The 27,517-nt window shown below is 35.3% G+C and overlaps 1 protein-coding gene and 1 non-coding gene across 11 annotated transcripts in view; both read left to right on the top strand.

Moving 5' to 3' along the window:
• The window catches only part of LOC117576667 (afadin), a 62,567-nt gene that overhangs the window by 13,296 nt on the left and 21,754 nt on the right, over window positions 1-27,517 (top strand). For 8 of the 10 annotated variants that reach the window (XM_034261642.2, XM_034261641.2, XM_034261644.2 and 5 more), the window contains exons 2-6: window positions 6,937-7,210; window positions 7,290-7,398; window positions 8,616-8,809; window positions 8,875-9,405; window positions 9,467-9,548. In XM_034261642.2, coding sequence (XP_034117533.2) covers window positions 7,106-7,210; window positions 7,290-7,398; window positions 8,616-8,809; window positions 8,875-9,405; window positions 9,467-9,548 — 1,021 coding nt within the window. In that variant the 5' untranslated portion in view covers window positions 6,937-7,105. Of the gene's footprint in view, window positions 1-6,936; window positions 7,211-7,289; window positions 7,399-8,615; window positions 8,810-8,874; window positions 9,406-9,466; window positions 9,549-13,099; window positions 13,308-26,188; window positions 26,232-27,517 lie in introns of those variants that run through there. The other 2 variants (XM_034261648.2, XM_052007763.1) reach the window with 2 other exon arrangements.
• LOC117577006 (U4atac minor spliceosomal RNA) lies at window positions 17,039-17,169 on the top strand. Its single transcript, XR_004573001.1, has one exon. It is a non-coding gene; the product is annotated as a U4atac minor spliceosomal RNA (small nuclear RNA).

Raw genomic sequence — 27,517 nt, 5'->3', positions numbered from 1 at the left:
TTATTTGTTTGATTTTATTTGTGTCTGTAATCAGTTGAATGACTTGGCCAGGCAATCAAGATAAAAATCAAGATAATGGCATAGAGATAAAGCCATAAGCATAATCAGTCAACAACCTGTTGATGAGGCATAAGCAGAGTAAGCATTTCTACATTTTTGGGCAACTTCATTAATAAAGACAGCCAACAAGGTTGGTTCAAAAATATCGACAGCGCTCACAGTTTAAAAAAAAAAAACAACAAGTGAAAGTTGATTAATAGTTTCCGTTTATGGTAATGCGATGAATATATACGTATTTATATATTTATTTTTTCACTATCGAAATTCAGTTTGTTTAAAGCACATCTATTTGCCCATATTTATTTATGTTTTTGTTTTGATTTTTTGAATTCGAATTTGAATTTCGCATTCGCTGCACGCAATGTGAACTTTTCAAAGAAAAATTGGATAATGCGGCGTATGAGCAATGCTCGTTTTTTCATTAGCATGCAAAACGCTTTGCGCATTTTTGCATGTCGTTCGTATAATTAATTATTTCTATCATTGTTTGATTTTCATATGAGCACACTCAATTATGTGTATGCGTATGTGAATATTTACCATTTTCTATGCATATTCTCACAGCGAGTTTATGGGAAATTAACAAATTAAATATGCATAGAAGCATCGTCGTGTGTCGGGTGCGGCCATCTCGACGATGAGGAGGACAACCATGACAACAACAAACAACAACAGCGAGAATTTTTGATGTGCGGCATGCATAATTATGATGGGGTTTGGCTTACCTACAAACATCTAAAAAAAAAAACAAATACAACTCGATGTAATTGGGTTAAATTGCAGTTCCTGAAATAAATTAGCTGACTAATTGCAATGGATTGTCAAGGCATTGGCTGCAGGGTCAAAACTGATGCAGCTTTCGTTCAATTGCATTTCGTTGAACTGCTAATTGCAGCTTGTATTTATGCTAATTTTCCTATACTAAAGTAGATGATAAGCTAGCTCTTGAAATGATCTTAAATTTTATTTAAGAATGAGAGAATGAAAGAGAATTCAAGGGATAAGGAAAATATCTCATTCGGAATTGGGAATATAACTATGCAGTTTTTTTGATTAATATTTATAAGTAAACAACATAGCTAATTAGCTAGCTTTTGAAGTTATCTTAAATTTTATTCAAGAAAGATTCAGAACAAAATTACAAAATGAAAATAGAATTGACGGAATAAGGAAAATATCTGATTCCGAAATAACTAAACAACAAAGCTAATTAGCTAGATCTTGAAGTTGTTTAAAATTTTATTTAAAAATAATATAAAGAAAAGATAAGAAAAGACGGAATAGACAATATACATCACTAAAAATTGGGAATATGAAATTGATAAGAAAGTAATTATAGTTTATTTTATGACAAACTTGTTATACCCGCTACCCATAGGGTAGAAGGGTATTATAACTTTGTGCCGGCAGGAAATGTATGTAACAGGTAGAAGGAGGCATCTCCGACCCTATAAAGTATATATATTCTTGATCAGCATCAATAGCTGAGACGATCTAGCCATGTCCGTCTGTCCGTCTGTGTGTCTGTGTGTCTGTATGTCTGTGTGTCTGTCCGTCTGTCCGTATGAAACACTGGATCTCAGAGACTATAAGAGATAGAGCTATAATTTTTTTTCGACAGCATTTGTTATGTTTGCACGCAGATCAAGTTTGTTTCAAATTTTTGCCACGCCCACTTCCGCCCCCGCAAATCAAAAAAATCAAATAACAAGTGTAATTTTAAGCTAGAGCTACGAATTTTGGTATATACAATAATTACTGTAGTAGTTATGATTCCTGAAAATTTGGTTGCGATCAGATAAAAATTGTCGAAGTTATTTAGGAAATACTTTTGTATGGGAAAACGCCTACTTACTAGGGGTCTGAGTTGCTTTGGCCGACAATCTGGCACACGTTTATGGTATATTTTGAATGGTGTACTATATCGATATACCAAATATACCATTTGGTATATTTTTAGTATTTTTTTTAGTATTTTCGGTATATTTTGAAAATGATACCGCAATATTTTGCCTTTATTAAAAATGGGTAGCGGGTATCTCACAGTCGAGCACACTCGACTGTAACTTTCTTACTTGTTATATATTGTTTCTTGCAATTATCTTACATATTATTTAAGAGGAAAAGTAAGAAAGGAAGAACTAAAGGAATAAAGAAAACACATAATTTCAAATGTAGATTATGAATGTCTTTATTTGAAGACATCTATATAAAATCGATTATTTATTTATTTACTAAAAATGTTGTATGCAAACAATCGACATTTTTCTGTTATACAATTTCAATTTTCAATTTTATTACCCATGTTAAAAGTAAATCTACAAGTTCTTTGATGTATTCTAACTTTTACTGCGTGATAAGGTCACAAAAAAAAAGCATTTGAAAAGGTGTCGAATCGAACAGATCGTGACAAGAGATAATTACAGTTTCATTTGACTTTCGAAACAGAAAGTGCACAACACACATTGAAGTTGTTTGTATAGAATATGTAATTACAAATTGTTGAGAATACAAGAACTTCCAAGCCGAACTCCAGTTGAACTCTTTCGCATTAGTCATGCTCATTACAATGCTGAGTCTTTCCTGTTGTTGGGCGGGCATCCTCTATTTAAATTCAGACACGCGGTATTTATTGTGGCAACACCTTTGCCTAATGTGTGTTGATTCATGATTCCGCCATTTGAGCACTTCAGGGCTCATTACAATTTACGCTCAACCCAATTCCACTAACCAATTAAGCTTGGCCCAAAAGCTGAACAACAACAACAACATTATCATGAGCCACAATAGCAGCAAACTTGACTCATATTCTCTCATTGTTGTTGTTGCTTGTTGACTCAACTGCGACTTCGTTTTGGTGCCTGGTTAAGAAGGTATGAAAAAATTGTTGGGCATGTAAAAAAAAAGTGTAAAAAAACAACACAATAAACAAAAAAAGTCAACAACCACTTTGGTATGCCTTTGACGCCGGCTTCGCTCGCTGTTGCCGGTTTTTTCTCTTTAGTTTTCTGTTTTCACACACAAAGGCGAAAAAATGTTATGTTTATATTTATTTTAAGCAGAAGGGGGAAAAAAATGGCAACAACAACTTCGTTAAGACAACAATAAAACGCCAACTACAGTTACACGACTAAACAGCAAATCCACAAAATAAAGTATATATGAAAAAAAGAAATATGTACTATTTATAAATTCAAAGCACTTTTTATAAATAAAAAGAAAAAAATGTCGCGAGAAATTTTTCAAACGGCAACCGGCAAATGATGTCTGTTAAATTGGATTATAAAACAATGTGTCGCATATATTGTCAGCTTTAAGGGTATCGCTATTACATTAGCTTTGCATCACAAGAAGTATTTAACAATGAGAAAAGAATAAATTACAAAGTAAAGTTCCAGTTTTCATATTGTTTTATGGGTATTAATTAATTAAAAAAACATAAGGGAAAAAAAATCAGCTCTTTATTGTTGTAGAAACAGATTAAAACGTTTGAGTATTAAATACTCAAATAATATTAAATAAGAATTACGAATATTTTTGAATAAACACAAAAAAGAATAATTTATACTGCATTCAAAATAATTATGAAAAACATATTTTAATTTTTAAATAATTTTAAATAATTTTAAAAAAGAACTTTGAGAACTTTGCTCTTAAATAGTATTCCGTATTCTCATTATTTTCTACACATATTCATAAATATTCAAGTTGCAAACGTATCCAACTGAAAAGTTAGAGCATCCAAATGTTTATGTTGACATTGGACACCTCGTCTTCTATTCATTGGGCTCTTTTTGTGCTGAATACGCGGTTCGAGTGCAAAAGTGTCACAGGCTTTTAAGCCGCCAGCGAATGGAAGAGTGAAAGAAGAAGCCACAGAAAAGCACATCAAAGCAAAGCAAAGAGTAACGACAACAAAGCTGCGTGTAAAGCAATCGAAGAATGGAAAACAAAAGCATAAACAGAAGCAGAAGATAAACACTAAGAGCGACAGAGAAAGACAGAGAGAGATGGCATGCTACAAATGGCGTTTCAATAAAGTAAAGTCAAGTCTGGTTTGTGTCATGGCTAAGCCTTTGTTGTTGTCGCCCATTGATTAAGCTGGTTTCTGCTGATTTCAGCAATTTTCACTTGTCATCTTTTAATAGCCGCAGCTGCAATTGTTGTACTTGACTTACTGCCACTGTTATTGGCTTTCAATTAAACGCCACTCAATGGCCACAAACTCAATTAAAAATAATAGAATTAAAGCAGTTTTCGTTTTGCTAACCTCAAAAGTATTTAATCATGCCTACTTGCCAATTTGGAAGCGCCCAAAATTCTAAAGAAATCTTCGGTACATTCACCTCGTTCATTGGGACGCTTTGTTTCTTGGCTTTTGTCTGTTACGGTACTTTTATTTCATATACTCCTATACTACAGACTATACTTAATCGTACATCTGTCTCTCTGTTTCTCTATTTATCAAGTGACAGTTTTGTTTTTCTTCCACTGTTTGTTGTTACTGCCTTTGCGGTTTTCCGGCTTTTTATATTTTTATCAATACGAGCAATCTTTGGGCTCAGTGCACTTACAAAACAGCAAAAGCAAAAGCAACGACAACGACAACGACATTAACTTGGATGTTGACTTTGATCGTTGCGTCGGTGTAAATGTCAGTTTTATGTCTTTTTAATAATGTTGTAAAATTGCTTAAATAATTACAAAACACACTCAGCGGTTAGACTAGACTCTACATTCTAGGGTTCTCTCTTTCTCTGTGTCTTTTCAAGCGTAACGAACACTCGGAATTTCCTGTTAAACATTTTTTTACTGAAATATTTTTAAAATTACAAATAAATATGAAATGAGGCACTTGGTTCACTTTAAATTAGATAGAATACAAAGATATAAATAGGACAAATATTTTGTTATATATATTATGTATTATATTATATATATTTGCTATATTCCTAGGTTTAGTCTTCGCAATGATTTAGATATTTTTACTAAACTAATTTCACTCAATTTTTGTGATATTCTCTAACAACTTCAGATGTTCTTTTAATTATTTATTTGAATTAATTCATTGTGTAATTTTTAATCTTCAAATGAAAACCGCCTTATTAACCTGTTGTACAAATGCATGTTTCTTGTAAATTTACCGCACTTAAAGTGTAATAAATCTTGAGTGCATGCCAACAATCATGTCTATGCCGACGAGCACCCCTGAGTAACAACCCCTAAAAGCTGCCCAGCAACCGACAATCGACAACCGACAACCGACAAAAACCAACCACAACAAGCATTGAAATGCAACCCAAAACCAAGCCAAATGAAATACCAAAGCATCAAAATGTATTTAAAATATATACAAAAACTAAAGAAAAGAAAACATAAAGAAAAAACTTGACTGGTTACGCACGAGTGCAGCTCCTTCGTCCTGCAAAAAGGGTTATGGGAAAGTGAAGGGGAGGAGGGTGAAGGGTGAAGGTACGAGGGGAAGCCCCGAAGTCAGCTGCTTGGCAACAAGCAAATTGCGGTGCAATTGCAACTGACAACACGCCCTCGCCTTGACTCGCATACAAGAAATTGTTTTACTTCTCCCAGCTTAGGAGAGAACCCAGCTTATAGAGTTATAGTGTGGTTCAACCTTTCCTCCCCCCCGTCACAGAGAATTCCCGAACCCCTTCTTAGGCGACTCTTTGTGCGCGGCCAAACGACGAATTCTTCGAAGCGTAACCGTCGACGGTTATTAAACTATATACGTAAAAGGCACAGACACATGCATGGCAAAATAAATAACAACAGATATCAAGACGCTAACAGGGGGGGGAAATTGCTGTGCACAAAGAATAAGAATCGTTTCAGGCATAGTTCCGCTTCTTTTTCTTATTTTTTGATGAACTTTGAACGTTGCACAAAGCGCGAAACAGAGAGAAAGAGACAGAGAGAGAGAGGGAGAGGGAGACACGCCCTAGAAACATCTTGAGGTTATTTGTTCCTCTAACACATTGTCGAAACATTTTCTGCCCCGATGAAGTTGTTTGCTTTTCTGGGGTCACCGATCAGGGGCGGGGCGGCATCGTTGCCTGTAATGGCAAGACAATGTAAATGGCCTGTGCTATGCTATAGAGGGAGTTTTGTAATGTATTAATCACATAATCGAGAACATTTTATTAAGGGGACACAACGATCGTTTTCTATGGAAAGTCACATTTTGTGTTGAAGTTTGCTCTTCATAAAATTAAGTTCTCATTCTACCAATTTGTGTGCTAAACTTATCTTACCAATTGGGACTAAATAATTTTTAGAATTTTCTATATTAAATTAGTAGACTCCAAGAATGTTCTCAACTAATTTAGTTATTTTTCAAATTTAACTAAAATAAACGATATTGTTTGGTTTGAGCGTCAATGACTTCGCAGTATTAACTTACTTAGCATCATTTTGTATTGAAGCTATATCTAAACTTATCATACAATTTGGGACTTCCTAATTTTTAGAATTTTATATTTTAAACTATTATGCGAAAATTCCAAGATTGTTCTCCACTAATTTAATTTTTTTTTTTCAAATTTAACTAAAATCAAAGATTTTTATTTGGTTTCAGCTTCAATAACTTCGCAGTAATAACTTACTAAAACACTTAGGATCACTTTATCTTCAAGCTCAGATATTCTTTACTTTGTAGTCGAAACTAAAGAGCGCAACTCGCTCACACAATGTTTGAATCATTTTATTTTGGAGTGTTTGCATTTTGCAGAGTGAATGCAACTTTTCTAATTGCACATCTGCTACTGAATTTTGATGTATTTTTATGCTATTCTGTTTTCGTGGAAGTTGTAAACCTAAAATCTAATTATATACCCCATTTTTGTGCTTTGTTGTTTACAGTTAGCCGGAGCTTCCATCAACACACGCAGAGAGGAGGAGACACATTAAAGATCTAAACACTAGACACACACACACACACACACAACGAGATAAACGACGTCACACTGGAGTCACAAAAACGATAAACATTCCAAAAATTCCAATACCTCTCCCTCCCCAGTTGTACAGTATGTCACATGATAAGAAAATGTTGGATCGCGAGGCAGTACGTTCAGTGATTCAGCAATGGAATGCCAACAGATTGGATCTCTTTGCTCTCTCCGAGCCAGACGAAGTAAGCCAAACTCAAATGAATTATTCTCATAGGCAAAACATTTCTAACATTTAATTCGCTTTTTACTTTTTTTTAACAGAATCTGCTCTTCCATGGCGTTATGAGGTTTTACTTCCAAGATGCCGGCCAAAAAGTGGCCACCAAATGCATTCGCGTTGCCAGCGATGCCACAGTCACAGATGTCATAGGTGAGAGAAGCATAAATATGTAGAAATTGGAGCATATTGTTGTTGGCACATATAGAGATATATTTTAGAACCCTTATATTTAAACTCAAATATTTTTCAATATTCCGCTATATTTTAGTACCCAGTTAATTTGCTATTTTGCAAATTAAAACGATTTCTATTCAAACTCATATATTTTTTAATATTCCGATATATTTTAAAACTCAGATAATCTCTACTTTGGAAATTAAAATAATTTCTATTCAAACACTATATTTTTCAATATTTCGCTTAAATCTTTTCTGATTAAATTTATGTTGTTCAAAGTTCTTAAAAACAAACTTCTCATACTGACATTCATTTCTGAATTAAAAAAAAAAAAAAAAAAAAAAAATACATAAGCATTTTATTATTAAAATTAAAAATAATATTGCCAGAAAAATGTAATGCAATCATAGTTTTTTTAATGCAATATAAATTTAATTGCTCTTCGATATTTATAAAATGTTTCCTTGTATTAAAAAATAAGTTGAAATATCAAAATTTGATTTATAGTATTTATAGAAAGAGAACAAAATATTTATACCCAATAGATTAGAAGTGTATTACAACTTTGTGCATGCAGGAATGTATGTATACGATATATCCATGTTTGTCTGTCTGAATGTCTGTCCGTCCGGCCATCCGTCCGTATAAAAACTTAGATCTCAGAGACTATAAGAGATAGAGATATAATTATTTTGAATGCACTTGTTATGTTTGCACCCAGATCAAGTTTGTTGTCAAGCTGGAACCGATATACCAAATATGACCTTCGGTAAATTTTAGTATTTTTAGAATAATACCTCTCTGTATTGTCATTATTCGTAATGGGTATTTGTTTCCATTAAAATAAAAATAATATTAGAAGATTTTATCAGAATTTTGTAATTGCAATTTAAAACAGAATTTAAAAATGAAATGAAAACTATATTTTATTTTTACCTTTTTTTTATAAAATTAGTTTTTTATTTAAATTATTATTATTAAAGGAAGTGTAATTTTATAAATTTAGTTTTGGGTTTCATAGTATTTTATAATAAGATATAATAGCAAAAATATTATTATATAGTACAGTGGAAAATTATTTCTAATATAAAAAATAAGTTTTTATCATAGGCTGCACATTAATCAACTGAACATTTATTTTCTTATTTATCTTGCCGTATTTGATTAACAATTTCGTAACTTGCTTGCAGACACGCTCATTGAGAAATTCCGTCCTGATATGCGGATGTTGTCGGTGCCCAACTATGCGCTCTACGAGGTGCACGCCAATGGCGAGGAGCGACGTTTGAATGCCGATGAGAAGCCACTGCTTGTGCAGCTCAATTGGCATATTGATGATCGCGAAGGTCGCTTCCTGCTCAAGAACATAGATCAGAAGACGACGGTGAGTTGCCATTGAAATTTGAAATTCAATTACAAATCTAATAAGTAAATTTCTGTATATTGCAGCCCATTGAGCAATCAGACTTGAATTTCAAGCGCAAGCTCTCGAAGCGCGAGAAGAAGGAGCAAAAGAAGAAGGAGAAGCTGGCCAAACTCAGCTCCGATCTCCCCCAGTCGAATGGCAGTCAACTGGGCCTAGGCAATGGCATTGGCAATGCTGCGTCGGCGGCGCATATGAACGGCAATGCGGGTGGCGGAGGCGTCGGCAATGGCAACGATGCTGGCGATGCTGTCGCTGGCAAGCTGTACACAGAGCTGCCGGAGACGTCATTCACACGGTCGATCTCAAATCCGGAGGCCGTGATGCGTCGACGGCGACAGCAAAAGCTGGAGAAGAAGCTGCAACAGTTTCGGTCACGCGATGGCGGTCCGGATACGGGTGGCACGTTAAAAATCTACGGCGAGAGCCTGTGCCAGGATGTGCCTTACAAGACGCTGCTGCTGTCCATACGGGACTGCGCCCAGGCGGTCGTCAGGGAAATGCTCACCAAATATGGCCTCGAGAAGGCGGATCCCTTGCACTATTGTCTTGTTCAGGTGCGTATATTTATTATCCTTGTATTTGCCACTTACTAATTCCGATTATCGCATTCTCCAGGTGAACAGCGATGGCACGGAGTATATACTTGACGACGATGAGTGCCCTCTATCGATACTTATGAATCATCCAACGTCACGCGGTAAGTTCTTTGCCTGTTAGTGGGCCATTTGAAATCACTTAGTGTGCCAGATCCTTGCGAGTGCGAGTGGATGAGGCAAGTCATTCATAAATCCCTTTCCTTGGCGTGCAATTAGCTTTGTTTTATCAATAATTATGCTGGCTGAGCTGCCTATCAACAACAACGACATTCGATTGACGGTTGTTTACTATTGTTGCTGCTCATGCTCATGCTGCTTTGTTGTTGTTATTGTTGTTGCTGTAGTCATATTTCGTGTAGTAAAATTCGGCAGAGTTTAAGAAGTTTCAGTTGTTTGCTGGCATTTCGAAGCGTCGCGACGGAGATTTCTTTAATATTGTTTGTTTAGTGGAATGTGAAGAAAAAGCGTTCTATTTAATATATTAAACTATTTTATATGTGATAAAATGAAAGATGAAATTTGTGAAAGGATACGTAAGTGTATAAATAATTTCTGAATGAACATAAACATTAAAAACATTAAAAGAATAATCTTGTAATCAGGCCCCAAAAAGTATGCTATATTTAACAGTGAAATGCACGAGACACTTTGCCGTCAATTTGTTATGCTAATCCTCGCAGTTTGTTACTTATTTATCAATGGGATATATAGTTCATTATGTTATCTAATCTGTTTATATATTTCTAATGGCAATCAACAATTGCCAAGTGCTCATAGCTATGTTTATAAATTTGACTTTAACGTGCATATTAAGTTAGCGAGTGCGCAAACCCTTTGGATAAGGATAACTAACAGCGACGTACGAAAGCTCGCTGCTACAACATATCGTTTAGCGAGTTGTGCAACCCCAGTTCGAAATGCGAACTGCTTTCAGTGATTTTAAATGAAGAAAAAGTTTATTTTACTAATGATATATAAACTTGTTTAATTCGACACTTATTTAAAATTACTTATTTTATTTTTATTTAATACTTTACTGACTACATTTTAGTATGCTAAATTTGTATACAAGGAAGTCTTCATGAGTTTTAAATTTTTGGAAATAGAGCTAAATTCATATTTATTTAAATGATGCAAAATTTAGTTCTTTTGGCACATCATATTTATGCATGCAACGACTTAATATTTCACTAACAGTAACTGTAACAGTAACAGAATTTTATTTGAAATTGCTCTTCAATCTGTTGCATGCATTCAGCTTTAATTTTTTCGTTTTTACGAGCATGCCAATCAATTGCAAGGACGTGTCAAAATGCGTCACATGCCTAAAAGTAGGCAACACAAATTGAACACAAGCCAAAGCTCAAGCGCAGGCGCAACAAAGTTGCTGCGAAACCCAACAATGAACACACACACACACTCTTACAGTTGTACATATGTATGTGTAAGCAATTATATATGTTGTTTATATATTCGCACATAAATTGGGAGCGCAGCGCAGGGAGCACGTGCTGTTACAGTTCGCACATCAACACATACAAATAAGTTCACCGAAATGACAAAGTTAATACACAATAAGGCCGCTGGGAATTCACAATGCCGCCTAACGTCGCACATAACAACAACAATCACAATAAAGTAGAACGGCAAACATAAATGACATTTAAATAAGGACAACCACAAAAGGAAACGGAGCAAAAAAGAAGAAGTAGAGTCCGGAAATGTTGGCAGCATCTACATAACACATAAGCAGTGAAAGCAGGGGGGAAAGGAAATGAAAGGCAAGAAACGAAGTGTTGAAGCTGGCAGAGCTGCAGCCACTTAGCAGCCGCATGTTGCCGCCTTCTGCGCTCACTCATTCCCCCCCAATTCGCACAAACACTAACTCATTCTCTGCTGCTCTCACTCCCGCTCTCTTTTAGTATTGTTGTTGTTGTTTGACGTGTGCAATTCAAAAGGTGTAAAATGTAAATGCGACCGCGCTTTTGCTTAAATATTTCATGAGCTCTGTCGCCGTCACTGTCGCTGTCTCTGTCTCTGTGTGCCGCACATTGTCCTAATTGCTTGGCACACTGGCAATCATAAATTTTGTACTCGTCTCCAGCTCGCAGTTCGTCATTGCCTGGCAAACAATCAATTTGGGGCAAGTGCCCTAAAAAACAAAAAGTGTCGTAATCTGTTGGTACAACACTCTTTGTTAGTTAACCAAATAAAACTATCTAAAAATGCTTTTGAAATTGCATTTTACTCACACTCCTTACTCTTTCTAGTTGTAAGCATGTTATCAGTCGCATGTCTTGTGGCATTCTTACGGCACTTCGATGTCATTGCTTTGCTATTGTTGTTCGCTCTTAGTGCTTAAGTCATTTTGCCCTTAGGTGTTTCAATTCTGCTCTCTCTCTCTCTCTCCTCACACTCTCTCTTAAAATGCCAGCAATATTTATTGTTGGAATTTGTTATGTAGGCAGGCGAGAGACTGAGAGCAACAGCAAGAGCTTATGCTTCGTGTGTGCGCTCTCTTTTTGTGCTACTTTCGTTTGACTGTCGTTGTTCTATCACTTGTTGTTTTTGGCTTGCGTACAGTGGTTATTCTAAGGCAATTACACTAAGATTTTTCTACTATGCTTATCAATAATTAGTTAAGAACTAGTTAAAGTATAATATTGTCTACTTTAAGGTTGGTTAATATTTTATGCTGAGCTTCGTATTGCTTATCTTCTTTATTGCTGTGTCATTTCACTTCATCTGAGTTTTATGCTTTATGATTTGCCCCCCTTTGTTTGCCCTCCCACTCTTTTATTTCGACATAGCTCTCTTATCGCTTTGGAGTATTTTTAAGTCACACACAGACAATATTTAAGAATAACGGCATTTTTATGGCTAAATTTTCGATTGCGAATTCCGCCACCTGTGCAGCAGCTTCACTTATTGTTGTTGTTCTTGTTGTTGTTTCGTCAACGTCCTCGTCAATGTCGAGGTGGCCGACTCAAGTGCCGAAGCAGCGACGCCGTGTTTCGTGGAATTTCTCAGTTCTTCCCCATTTTTCACTCCCCCACCCCCCAAATCCCACTCAGCTCCCAAACAGTTATCTGCGCCGTACACATTCGGCGCCGTCACAGTCACACTTCGCCATCGAATCGTTGCTGCCTGCGTTGGCGTTGACGTTGCCGCCGCGCGACGCTAGCGACAGGAACAGAACACATTGTGTCTGTGCGCGCTTAGAGGTTGTTGTCGGCTGTTGGTTTCAGTCATGAAGTAAATGCTGCTCGGGCCAGCAGCATAGCACGGCAGTGCCCGGCAAACTGAATATCGTATATCGTATATCGTGCATCCAGCATATCGTGTATCGCGTGTATCGTATATCGAAATTGGAATTTGAATTTATTTGGTGATAGCGAGCGCCCAAGCGGCGGCAACAGTTTGAGTGTTGTTGCTGTTCGTGTTGTTGCTGCTGCTGCTGCTGCTGTTGTGCTGTATTCTTCATTGCTCCTCGTCCTCGCGTTCTGTCTCTCTCTCTCGCTCCCCACTTGAGGCATACATAAAATTGTCAAAATTAGAAGCAGTTCAATTCAATTTGTGCGTGTCGCAGTCGCTGTTGCCGTCGCCGTCGCCGTTGCTGTTGCTGTATGTCGTAAAGTGTTTTTTGTAGCTATGTAAGAAATCGGATTGTCTGCGACTAAGCAGCCGGTTCCTGGCCGGCATAGCGAAAAAACACGCCTTTTGTCCTTTCGCCCATCCGCTAATGCTGACCACTTGGCGGTGTCTGGCTGAAGCAAAAGAACAACACCTGGCGCCTTCTTCTTCTTCATTCCCCACACCAGGAGACAAAGCCAACAAAATGATGGATTGGGGCATAAGACGTAAGTACTTTGAGTGTCGGAGAAGGGGGAGATAAAGAGACTAAAAAGACTATCTCTATTTGCTTTGCTGTTCAGCATTTAGCTGCTTTAATGAGTCGCTTGCTCAAGATTAACGCAGCGCTAAAAAGTATGCTACAAAATTGTTTGCAAGCAAAACTTTTGTTCACGGTTCGAGACGAATTTTGGAAACTGTAAAATAAGTAAAAACTTGTTCTATTTAATTTTAAATTTTACGCAATTGAATGAGTTCTTTAAATTTAACTGTATATTCTCGAATAAAATTGTTTTTGTTTTCATAAATATTTAATATTTATGTGACAGCTTTAAATAGTTGTATATAACATTTGAAATGTTCTTTAAAGCGCTTTTCATTTGGGTCAAATGTGAACAAATTGATTGCTTGTGACAGATTAGGTGTAATTTGTTTGCAAGTGGGACTCTGTAATTATTATATCAATCGACAGAACACAAAGGAAACACATTATATCAATTATATCAGCTTGATCACAATGCTCAAAGTGTAGGCAAACAGCAACAAAAAGAGAATGATTTACTAATGACCTCTACATATTAATTTGGCATTCAGATAAGCCATACTAATAGTCGTCTATTACGACTCAGCTGACGTATGTTTGCGAGGACAGGTTCATACATTATTCAATCGTTCGTTCGTTCCGTTGACCATGACGCTTCTAAATGTCCTGCTGACATTTCGTTTTCACTGGACATGAAAAAATTAACGCTTCATTTGATCAAGCTTCCCCCTGTGACCTCCTCCCTTCCCGTCTTAATCATGACTGTACTGAAATCAAACATGAAAGTAAAACAAAAGTCGTTGCGACAACTCAAATTGCAAAGGTCTAATGAAGCTCTTAAGGCTTCTTTTTTGCTTGCAGACGTGGCTGCTCATAAATATGTGTGCTACAGCCACGCCCCCTGCCGTTGCCCTCAGATACGCCCACGTTGTCTTCTGGCAAAGCTTGCAAACTGCACGGGCATAATTTTGATACCTCCTCAGACCCATTTTATCCCCACACATAGGTCGGGTAGAGTGCAGTTCATGCTGAAGGTCGTTTTGCGTCTGGAGTTGGAGATGGGCGCGTGACAGAAATATTTATGAATGAATTTATTTCTATTTCGCTTTACAAATTTTGTAATTAATTCCATTCTAACACGACGCTGTCATCTGTCTTTGGCCTTTTCTAAGAATTCAATTATGAATTCGTGAACAGTCGTGACACAGTCGTGACACGATGTGAACACACGTTTAGCACTCTCAGCTCCAGCTCCAGCTCCAGCTTGAGGTCCTGCGGCGAGTTTCCTCAGCTAGCAGCTTCTGTCGCCTGCAAATGCGCTTAGGAATTTGATAGCAAGTCGGAGCCGTAAGAAAGCAAATTGGGTTAACAACTTGTTCTTCACATTCTTGTTTTTGTTGCTGCTGTGATGCTGTGTGGATGCTGGTGTCCTTGTTGTCCTTGCTGGGCTTTTAAGCTTTAAGATGCCAGCATAAATGCCATTAGAAAATTGCAGAAAGCGTTCGGCTTTTAGTATTAATTGAATTGGTTTGATTGATGTGCAAGCATCCATTTAGAAATCCTTGCAATTTAAGCCAAACAATCGAAATAATATAAACAAACGAAGCATGCTTCTACTTAGTAGATTGTGTAAGCTTAAAATCAATTTTAAATTATTGTCATCAATTTGCGATTGGTTCTTGAATAGAAACTTCGAATGTTGTGCAAATTTACGTTGAATTGCAATTTAATTCGAGTGATTGTTAAATATCTCAGTATATCAGTAAATGATTACGATTTACTTCGATAAACATAAATTCAGGATTTCAATTATCAAATATACCAAATATCTCTAATTTAAATGCGTTAATTTAATTGCCTTTGCATGTTGTCAATTAAGTGGAAATAATCTATATCGATTAGTCGGAATGTAGCTCGAATTTCAGCTTAAGCTTGTATGGATTTCAAGGAAAAAAGGAAGCAATAAGTATATTTATTACTATGCTTTTTCCCTCAATTAACTGTGATAAATAAATGTTTTCAAGATAAGTAGATGGGCCATAAATAACAAGTTTATTTGAAGTTTATTTCAATGAAAAATAATGGCAAGACATTTTTTTATTATTAGTGGTATTGTTTAAAGAGTAATAATTCGATTATTTGGTAAATATGTCGCCATTCAATTATTTATTCAAAAGTTATTGAAATTGACATTGATAAAAATAAATGCAATATGTTTAATATGAAGCACTCTAATTTAAATAAATTAATTTAATTGCCTTAGCATGAAATTGCTTTTAGCAAAATAATTGTGGTTGACAATTAAGTGGAAAAAATCTATATCGATTAGTTGAAATAGAGCTGAAAATATTACTCACAATTGTCTTTAATAAAATTTGCAATGAAAAAGGAAAGAAAGTGTGCTCGACTTTGAAATATTAATTACTCATTTTCAATTAATGCAAAACAATCTGAAAAAGTTCTACAACGTACTAAGGGCTTTAAAATAAGCCAAATAAATAAATGAATAAAATACTAAGTATACCAAATATACCAAAAACTATATTTTGTATCTATATATAAAATCTGAGCAACAAGGATATTTATTTAACTTTTTTCTTTTAATTAATTATGATTAATAAATGGATAAAACAGAATTGACCGTAAATAACAAGTTTAGTTGAAGGGAAAATAATGTTCAGACTATTTATTATTATTCATGTGATAAGTATTGTATATTGAGTTACCTGCAATATGCAACGATTTTAGTATCGTCATTAATTAGTTTTGGCAAAACTTTTGCTAATCCATTTGATACAAACAGATGTACGAATGCCTATTTATTGCTTTTGTCGATTATTCACTTTTATAGAGCGAATCCATTGTTAACAGGCCTCATCATAATTGTCATGCTGCTGCTCAATTGCTCTTCAAATTTCTGTTGTATGACACTTGTCAGACGAGTGTAATTTTGGGTCAGGTGGGAAGTGGGCGATGAGAAGCCAGCTAAGCAAAGCTGCTGTCAGCTACTCCTGGGCAGAAGCAGTCAGAAACAGAAAAACACACACACACAAGCTTATATATTATATATAGGAATGTCAGGACAAGCTCCTCTATGGGGGAATCATTGCCGACAGCATGCAAATGACACTCTTGGCTCTTAGCCAATGCCAAGGACCAAACTCTGAATACTGAGAAATTCGACTATTTTTTCTCTGTTTGTTTTTGTTATTATTAGCAACAGCAGCTGGCGGATATGGAAGTGTATACTATACATGAGTATTGTATTTTTTCGGGGTTGGGGGTGGGGGAAATGGCATTATTTATTCGTAGTTTATGCTCGGAAATTGACTATTTATTTATAAGTTGGGCGCCTGAATATAAATGAATGTCATTAAGTTAATGTGCAGAGTGCATTTGTTAAGCGAGCACACATTAATCTGTTTAATTACTTTCCATATCATCATCATCATAAAGAAGATATATCACTTAATAGGGGTTGTTTGCCCACATTCCTGGGCATCTCAATTGATCATTGCAACCCCTTTTAATGGGTGTAAAGTTGACTTATTGCACCCAAAGCTGCAACCGAACCGGTTCGCGATGTCCTTCGGAATGCGTTTTCTCGATCGCTTTTTTTTTGCAAGCTTTTGCGCTTGGAATTCGCAAATGGTTCTAGCACTTGGCGATTAAGGTTCCGTCTGCTGCGGACGATCTTCCTTCCTTGTCTTGGGGAGCAGAAATGTTCAATGAACGTCTAGTGAGGACATTGCTGCTGACACCAAAGATATAATTATCACCCCCGTTCGCAGATCTTGCTTGGATAAGCGTTCGGAATTTTTGGAAATAGACTCCCTTACTTTATAGGGGGTCGTCTATAGAATGCATTTAAAAAATAAGAAAAATTGTGATATTGTTGCAATTCGGAAGTTTTCTCTAAGCAATTAAATAAGAATATTATGGTTTTCTCTGTTTATGTTTATGACGCTTCGGGGGGTTTATTGCACATTTTTAATATCCTTTTGCCAGTTAGCATTAAGCATGCTTTCATTCTCCATACCAAGCGAACATCTCAAGTGCAAGTTGTGGGCAACAATAAAGACGTTGACTCTGCGAAGCGATGCGATGTGATGTGATGTGAGATGCGAGAAGCTCGTTAGCCGAAAAGTAGCTTCAAGAATACATAGCTCATGTTTTTATATCCAACAGATACACACGCACATAGCAGTGTGTATTTGTGTGTGTGTGTGTATTTGGCATTTTTTGGATTTTCTTTGTTTTTCTTGGTATTCTCATGCTTGCCCTGGGTATGGGCATATCGATTGTGTGAGAGAGCGTCAAATTATGATGATGATATACTCAGGTTGATTTATGCACTCTCATGAACATGGCGCTGTGGATTAGTTAATATGCAAATCTCGGCTAGACAAATAGTCTGCCATTTTTTGCCCATTGTACGTGTAAATCTATATCTAGTGATAGATAAATTATGATTACACATTGAGAAATTTTAGTGAGGTCTAACTTATTGCTAAACATGATAAATATATATGATAAATAAATACAGGCGATACTTATTGAATTGAAACATAAAGAAATATTTGTGATATCTAAATTATTGCTAAACATAAACATATGGAAAATAAACAAAAGCGTTACTTATTGATTTCATAAATAACAAAAGTTAACTTGAATATTATTAATTGAACAAAAACATATTTCAAAATTGTTTATTCATTAAATGACAAAAAAGTGTTTATATGTTTAAAGACGGAGTTATTATTATTATTAATTTATTATTTTTTTTTATTATTATTACTATTTTATTATTATACTTATTATTTTATTATTATTACTATTTTATTATTATTATTTATTAATTATTATAATTTCTTTAAATTCTATTCACAAGAATATGAAAAGAAAAATTCCTAAAAATAGATTATGTGTTATATCATGTTATTTCATTTTATGTATTTAATGCACTATTGTGCATATACTCCACAATATATGTATATCTTATACAAATTATTAATTCCTTTTTTAAAGTTGACACTATGTATTTTACAAATTATGAACCCAATGAAGTATCATTAAATTGATGATTACTTTTTGTTATTGGCATTTAACGACTTTATTCTAATTGAGAGTCTTTTAATAATCCGTTCGATGTTCCGGCATAAACAATTTGAAAAGCTTCTAAGCTTTCTTTTCTATTTCGATTCTATTCTAAAAAAGCTCTGAAGTGCTAAAGCACTAAAGCAGTTTATCGTGTCATTCATAACGTAGCCTTGACCGTTCCCCAGACATAGGGCATTTATTCAGTTGTACTGGCTGCATGCGTTTGGGGCATTTGAATACGAATACGAGTTCGGTTGTGTGTGTGTGTGTGTGTGTGTTTGTATGGATGTGGGGGACACAGATACATAGTCGCTTTTGGTGTAGCTGTGTATGTGTGGTGAACGCACTTAAGCACACACGCACACACACAAACACACCCACAATGTAAACTAAATGTTGCTTTACATACACACTCAGATATATATATATATATATAATTTACTGCTGTTGCTTTTTCGTTATTTCATTCATTCATTCATTCATTCACCCATTCATTCACACACCGAGCGCTTCTGTCAGTCAGTCTGCAAGTGAGTCAGTCAGCGCCTTTTTCCTTTGCCTTTGCCCGCGTTGCTCATACGCTCGTGTGCCGAGTGCCGAGTGCTCAGTGCTTGGTGCTTGCTGTTGGTGCTCAGTGTTCAGTTCTTCTCAGTTCAGTTCAGTTATCCTTGTGCTGTGTCAACGCATTGTTGTCGCAAACCGGCGTCCGCCAGAGCAGCAAAAGCAACAGCAGCAGCTCGACTTAGCTCAGCTCAGCTTGGCTTGGCTCGGCTCAACTTAGTGTCCACCAGTCGACGGTTAGTCACTCGACCAAGTAGAGAAAAAAACAGAAGAAATATAAGAAGAATTATTAACTCGCAAAATGCAAAGCAGCAAAAGAATGAATTTCATTCGCGACCGGGTTGAAAAGTTTCGTCGACTTTTTTCTGTGTCTGTGTCTGTGACTGCGATTGTGTGTTTTGCTTGTGTCTCTGTGTTTGTGCTTTGAATCCGCCTTCAATTTGATTGCAATTTTTTATTTAATTTAATTTCGCATTTTTATGCGCTGTCAGCTTTATTTTGATTTCAATTTAAATGGCTGTTGTCCTTCCCCAATATTGTTTTACTTGTTGTAGTGCTTGTTCCTAAATTCCTTTGAGACCAAATTGAATTTCCACATGGTTTTGCCTCCCATTTTCTCCGGTTTTTTTTTGTTTTTTTTTTTGGGTATTATATACTCCCGACCCTGTCACGGTTCATAGCGTTCAGTGGACGGTGGACGGTGGGGAGCTAAACCCAGCCATTAATTCTGAAAGTCATATAAAAATGTAATTTTTTATTATTGCGCGATATGTACGATAAAAATAAAAAAGAGAGAAAGCGAACACCGAACATAACCTTCTCTTCGAATAATCCTTTGCTGGCTTTGGCCCTGCCAAAACAAACAGACAAAAATCAATATATTTCGTATAGTACTCGAAGAATGCCGCCTGCCGAAACATTTTAGCTTTTTTCGATTAAAGGACAATGTCAATGAGTGTGTGTGTGTATTTGTGTGTGAATCGTCTATACGCTGACCGCTGACAAATCGAAAGTCATAAATCTTTTTTTGTGGGCAACTTCTTTCTAATCTAATATTCTTCTAGCTGCGATAAAAGTAAAACGCAGACGGCCACAAAATTCAATCATATTTCATTTATTCCACACTATTAGAGTTTCGTTTTCGTTGTCCTCTACTTTCTTCATTTCATTTAACATTGCATGATATTTATACCCTGCATTTAATAATTGCTTAGGGTATACAGGTTTACATATTCAACAAGTTCACTTTTCCAGCTGTCTCACGAACTTAAACATTTTATTCAATAAGTTATTTAGAGGGTAACATTTTAGAGGGTATCTTAAAGTCGACTTACCTTCTCACTTGTCTTCTTTTGGCATTTTCCCTGCGGCTGTTGCTTCTGCCTTGAGTGTGGCAATTATATTTTTATTGTTTCTGTTGCCAAATTGTCTAGCAAAATTGCTGATAGCCGCCTTGGGCGTTACTCGGCACAAAAGTGCCACAGAATATTGACTGAGGCTGAGGGTCGTGGTCGTGGTCGTGGTCATGGCTTCAACTTGAGTTTGAGGGCGATGTCAAAATAGGAATCTCGTGTACTTGCTGGGTTAATAACTTTGCGTTTAATTCGATTTTGTGCATCGATTATTTGTGTTTGCTTTCTTGTTACTGCCATTCGAGTCAATATTGCGATAAGATTAATGAAATGCCTCTCTGTGGATCCATAAACATGTCGATTCGATTGCCGGCAAAAGTTATATTTATTTATAAAGTAGCCTGACAGTTGATTCATCTGCTTAAATAAACAACGTTGGCAATTGAGTAATTATTAACCGTCTAGTTTTCTACATTATAACACTCAATGGACTCAACAATGATGAGGAGTAATTACAATAAATCGATTACTCAGCTTAATTGTTGTATTTAATGGTTCGGTATAAAAAGTAAAGTAACATTAAGGTATTATTTTCACGAAAAAGTGAAATGCATTCTCAATTAAAAAACTCTGATTTAAATCTATATTAAAATAATGCTTGAAAAGTCATCGAATTTGAAAAATACTTGAATCATTATCTCAGATAAAAGTAACTCAAATTTATTTTGATATTTAATGGTTTGTAAAAAAATGTTAGGTTAAGGTATTAGTTATTCAAAAAAGTGCAACGCATTCATAATAAAATTGAATACATTACAAAAAAAAAAAAAAAAAAAAAAAAAAATAGAACAAATATAATGACTGAAAATTCACATTGAAAAATACTTAAATCCAATTTTAATAAGAATATACATTTTAAAACCTACTCAATTGAACTGAGTAATTCAAATAAAATAGATTACTTTATTGGAGTATTAAATGGTTCGGAAGCAAAACTGAATAAAACTCTGATAATAAATATACATATATATTTATAATAATGCTTGCAAAATCAAAAAACTTGACTAACACTTAAATGAGCATTAAAATTTAATAGTGATAAAAGTAATTAATAAAAATATGAAATTGTGAGCCTCTTTTTTTGTTAGGTATTTTTTAGTTTGGTATTATTTAGTGAGGTATTATTTATAGTTTTTTTTTGGAACAAAAAAGTTCAACGCATTCATAAAAAATTGATTAAAATTCGGATTTCAAATAGACTTAAATATAATGCTTTAATATTGACAGAATTTGAAAAATACTTGAATCAAATTTTAATTCGAATATATATTTTAAAATTTACTCTCAATTCAACTGAATACAAATAAAATCGATTACTCAATATCAGAATTTAATGGTTCGGAATAAATTTTAAAGTATATGTACAAAGTTATGATAATTTAAAAAGATTTTGATAATTATATGCTGATTTAAAATTGATTTAAATTGAATGCTTTAAAACTCATTCAATTTGAAAAATACTTGAACAAACTTTGAAAAAGAACTCAAATTAAATTGATGTCACTCACACGCCATTACATATTAAAATTGAAAACATTATGAATTGATGTTTATTGAAATTTGTTGAACATTTTCTTTTGAGCTGCCAATGTACACATAACATAACATTGATGGCAATTGCTCCATAGCCAAACTTTGTTGACCTCAGCATTGAGGGTCGATGTTTACCATGTGCAACATTTACCATTTGCCACAATGTTGTCGCATTGTGCTGTTGATGCTGCCTTTGCCAGAGGATTCAAGTTGAGACTGGCTTTCGCCTTAGTCCTGCTGTGGATGGCAGCAAAACTTGACTCATTAAATTTTCATTGTTTTAATTTGCACAACTTGAGGCAACTTGCTTGTGTGTGTGTGTGTGTTTTTGTATGTGCGGCTGCTTGAGTCCTTTCGACTATTTGTTGTGGTGTGAGTGTGAATGTGTGAGTGAGTAGCTCTTGGAATTGAATAGCAAACATTTTCAGTGCGAGGAGCAACATTCCAGTTGCTCTTGACGTTTTGGTTTTGGTTTCTTGGTTCACCAAAGTCAAGAACTTTGCCACGTTTCACGACTAATTTGGCTAATTTAACTTCAAAGCACAGACTGCCGCTGCCGCTGTTTCTGCTTCTGCTGCTGCCACGCCCATCAGCCCACCAGCTCTGATGACCAGAATATCAATCTCAGTCAATTAGGAAATACAAAAAGGCGCCCATTCAAATGCTGGCTGTAAAAACTTTTCTTAAAATTACTTTTAATTAAATTTCGCTTGCTTGAAAAGCTTTTCAATTTAGCTCGCGATTGGTTAGTTAACATACGACAAAGGCTTTGATTTTCTGGAAGACTTTTTTTCCTATGAGAAAAAATAACTTTAAAGTTTATTTTGTAGTATTTAAAAAGCGCAACTTTTACTTACTTTGTAGTAGTTGAAAATTGCAACTTTAGTTAAAAGTAATTAGCAGAATTTCAATAATTTCAACAGTTCAACTTATATAAAATATATAATAATAGTTCAAACTTATATACAATTTATGATAAACAATATAGTATAAATCATGTACATAATAATATAATAATATAATGATATATATATATTCCCCTTTTCTAAAGGGTATTTGGCATTCACCATAGAATTAAGACTTCGCTTGGATTTTGCGTTAAACCGTCAAATGGCTTTGGTCATTAGACGGGAAAAGCTTCGCTAATATAAATTAATGTGCGCCGCGTTTGCTGAACACTTTAATGACCCAAACACACACACATACATACACACACACACACATAGAAACAAGCATGCATTTATACATACATACATAAGCCTGGCAGCAATGAAAGGATTCTGACCACATGTGTGTGTGTGTGGCAATACCTGACAGCAATTTGGTTAGAACAACGCGTTGAAAATGCCGCCAGAAGTGGTGGGAAGGGGAGAGGGAGAGGAAGGCAGGAGAGGGAAAGAGAGGCAGTTGACTTAACCAGTTATGCAATTTTCTCGCCGCTGCATTGTTTTCAGTGCACAGACATTTGCAGCTGCTTTCACACGCTGTTGCCAATTTATGCGCACTTATGCACGTGCCACACACACACTCACACACACGCACACACAGACACATGCACCCAAAAACCAAACACACACACAGATGGACGCTTTCACACATGATTGTGACGCGTTGTTGACCAAATCAATTTCATGGCTCGCAGCCATTTTTGCTCTCTCTGCCGTGTCCTGTGCCTTGAAATTTCCACTGTCAACATTGAGTGTAAGTGTGTGTGTGAATGTGTGTGTGAGTATGTTTCTGTATATTGTATAGCTAAAGCTGTTACCTGCTGCCAAGCTGTTGACCAAGACTGAACAATTAAAATTCCTCCTTTTCCTCTGCTTTTATTTCACCCACACACACGCCCTCGCCTCGCCTCGCCTTCCATACAATTTTGCTTTTATGCTCTCAGCTTTTTCTTTACAAATGCCAACTGTCAAGGATACAGACACCTACAATGCAAGCACGACGAGTAGCTCTTCATACAAGACCCTCTGTGGCTAGTTATATTCGTGAGCTCTAAGCAAAAATATTACATGTACATGGAAGTAAACACTAAGAGGATAAGTCGCATTTGAATAAATCTTAGAAATCTGCTTGCAACAAAAATAATGCCAACTTAGTTGTCCGTAAGTGGATGATGGATTTAAAGTCCTAATCAGATCAGGCAATATGAAATACACAATTCTAAAACTAACTTCACTAAAGGGAATACATTTAAATTTAAATTATAGGAGAATGCATTAAAATATGATAGTTTGAATTGTAAATATTCCCTTTTATATTTGGGTTGGGTAAATAAATAAAATTAATGCCGACTTCGTTCTGTCTGTAAATGGATGATAAAATTTAAGTTGTAATTAGATCAAGAAGAAGCAAAATCCATACGCAATACAGGAAATATTTAAACAATATCAGAACCACAAAATGTGTTACTGTAAACTTGAAATTATTTCCTTTGTTTTTGTGAATAGTCTAAGAGGAGATGATGGATTTTATGTCCTAATCAGTTGAGTAAACAAACGAAATTCTTAAAAAGCGCCAAAGAGAAAAGTATTTAAAAATTTATAGAGAAAATAATTGGGGATTTTAATAAGAAAAACGATATACAATTTTTTTTGTAAATATGGTACAAGTCTATTAAAGCTAGAGTTTTTAGGGATGTTATTCGAATATTCTAAAATAGATTAAATAAAAGAATAAAAATACTAATAAAATAGTCTGAGCGTTGATAATGGTGTTTAACAATCAGACCAGAAAAAGGAAATGCACAAATAAATTAAAATAATATCAAAAATAAGATATGTCGAAAATGAAAAACTTCTATACAAATTTAAAGCAAAAGTAAACAAGTGAAAACGCTGTGAAATAGCCGCTACCCAATTTGAATATGAGCAAAAGAGTGCAGTATTATTCTTTAAGTATACCAAATTAATATATCACAAAATACTAAAATATACCGAAAGCTATATTTGATATATTGATATAGTATGTTACTACATTTAAATATACCATACCATATACAAAAGTATTTCTTAAAATTTTTATCTGATCGCAACCAAGTTTTCGATAATCATAAAAGCTATAGCAGGGTTTAACGCAAGTAATCTTAATAGGACAGCAAGATATTATTGTATATACCAAAAAAGTAACTTAAAAATTATACTTGCTATTCTTTTTTCAATTTGCGGGCGCGGAAGTAAAAATATATATTTAAAATATATTTCTGTCTGTGAAATCCAGGTGAAATCTCGCAAATCATGACTCGGTTGTTGACGCTGGTCAAGAATATATTTTTATACTTTATGGAGCCGGTTATGACTCCTACCTTTTGCATATATTTCCAGCAGGCTCAAAGTTATAATACCTTTCTATCCTATGGGTAGCGGGTATAAAAAAGATTGAATTCTAAGTAATATACTTATATCCCCTTGCGCCTCAAAATATGCAGGGTGTTTGGCTGTTGCCATGCTCATTGTGTTCATTCGAATTAAATACGGAGAAATAAATTGCCATGGGACGAAAGGGGACACAAGATACATACATACATACTTATAGACAGAGGTCAACTGTCCCATTGTCCTGGGCGTTCATCCTGTGCGCCTTGCAACAGCTGGTCATGCATACGAAATGAGCACGTGGACACATGAAATGCGCGTTGTTCACCTTAAGTTGATGCTATATCCATTTGCCTGATTGTTGATTGATTTACAATTTACAGTTGTTGTCGTGGCATAGTTGGACCATAAGTTACAGTTACGGACATTTCATTAAAGCGAAAGCAACTGTCAATATCAATCAGTGGTAAATTATTGACTTGCAATGCAAATGTAGCGAAAGGAAGCAGCGGGAAATTCAATTACCGGATAGTAAAACAGAGTTATTTTGATAGTAAACGTAAGGAGGGAAATAAAAAAGTGTAAGGAATGAAAAACTAATCTAAAAACTACTTGTAAAGTGTAGTGTGTTGTGGATTTGACTTTCATTTAAGTTTTACGTGTTTCATTTTGTGTTTTGTTTTTGTGTTCTCTCCAACACTCGACGATTATTGTTTTCTTGCTTATTGTTTGCGGTTATAAAGTTCTTCGAAAGTTGATGCTGCTGTTGTTGTTGCTGCTGAGCCACAAAATCAAAGAACGAAGCAACAAAACAAGAACAAGCCATACATACATATAATCCGTATACTGCAGATAACAATAATAATGCCAGCAAGAACAAGCCACATGCAATGACCTGGCCAATATATGTCTTCATATTTGTGCTACGAGTATAACAAATGTGGTTCTTTTGGTTGCGCAAAAAAGGTATTTCACACACAATATTTCTTCTTGTTGTTTTTCATGTTGTGCTGTTTGTTGTTGTTCTTTTTTCTTTTCGGTTTTTTGTGAAACACTTTTCCCCAGTGGCAAAAACCAATTTCTACATTGCGCATACGTCCTGTGCACCGTCGCCCATCAACTGTCTGAGGCTGCCTCAGAGCTCAGCGCTCTCGCTCTCGCTCTGCGCTCTTGGTTCGTTTCAATTCAGTTTTTTAATAAGTTTTTCAACTTGACATGCCCAAACATTCTAGCATATCTACTCCCACTATATCTTTTCCACTCTCTGTCTCTCGTTGCCATCTGTGGAGCGTTTCATGTTACGATGCATGCTGCAGTTTCCTACTACACAACTATGGCAACCATGAAGTCAATGGTCCAGGGTTCAGCTGCGAAACGAGGCAAGGCAAGGCAAGGGGCGTCTCGCTGGCTGGCATCATATTTTGCATGGTTCGTTTAACATTCTGTACAATGCACAACAAGCAGCCAAAGAAAACAAAGCAAACTAACAGCTCACACACACTCACATCTCTATATATACTATATATCTGGGTTTGTGTATATCTGTCGCTCTGTTCTCTGTTTGTTGTTAGTGCAGCTGTCGACTTTGTAAATTTCATATCTACAAAGACAAGAGAATAACAAAAGTTGTCAGCTGCTTGTCTAGTTGTCTGTTGCTCCCAAGCTATTTAGTTATCATGCCCGATCTATTAAATAGACTTATCTGCGCTCTTCTCAAATCCTACAATTGGCGCTGGCTTCTTACGAATTCGGAAATTATTGAAGCAAGACTTCGTTTTTGGGTAGCGCGAAATGAGCTAATGAGATTCAAAAAGTTCAGTTGCGATGCGATGCAAAACTACTTTGGCAGTTGCAGTTCAGTGCGACAGTGATGTCCCTGCATAATAGAGACGCTGCATTTTAAATCATAATCATACTTTTATGTGGAATATATTTTTGTTGATTTCACTGGAAAGTTTGCTATGAATATTTAAACTTTGTCACTGTTTTTGCTTGGGTAAAGAGACTACAAATAAATGTGTAGGATAATCTAACTTTAAAGCTGACTTTGACAACTATTAAATCTTTATAGCTTCAATTATTGTCAAATAATTGTTATTCTTCCACTGTAATATTTTCCAATTGAATTTTATGTCGCATAAAAGCAAACTTCACACATAACTCTACTATTATAGCTTTAAGGTTCTGTTTCTTGAATAGGGAAAATACTTTTTTGTTGTTTTTGCTTTGGAATGAATAGTGAAACTTTATTG

The sequence above is a fragment of the Drosophila albomicans genome, chromosome 2R, assembly GCF_009650485.2.
Source record: "Drosophila albomicans strain 15112-1751.03 chromosome 2R, ASM965048v2, whole genome shotgun sequence".
Taxonomy (NCBI): Eukaryota; Metazoa; Arthropoda; class Insecta; order Diptera; family Drosophilidae; genus Drosophila; species Drosophila albomicans.
This window is presented reverse-complemented; position numbering and strand designations above follow the sequence as displayed.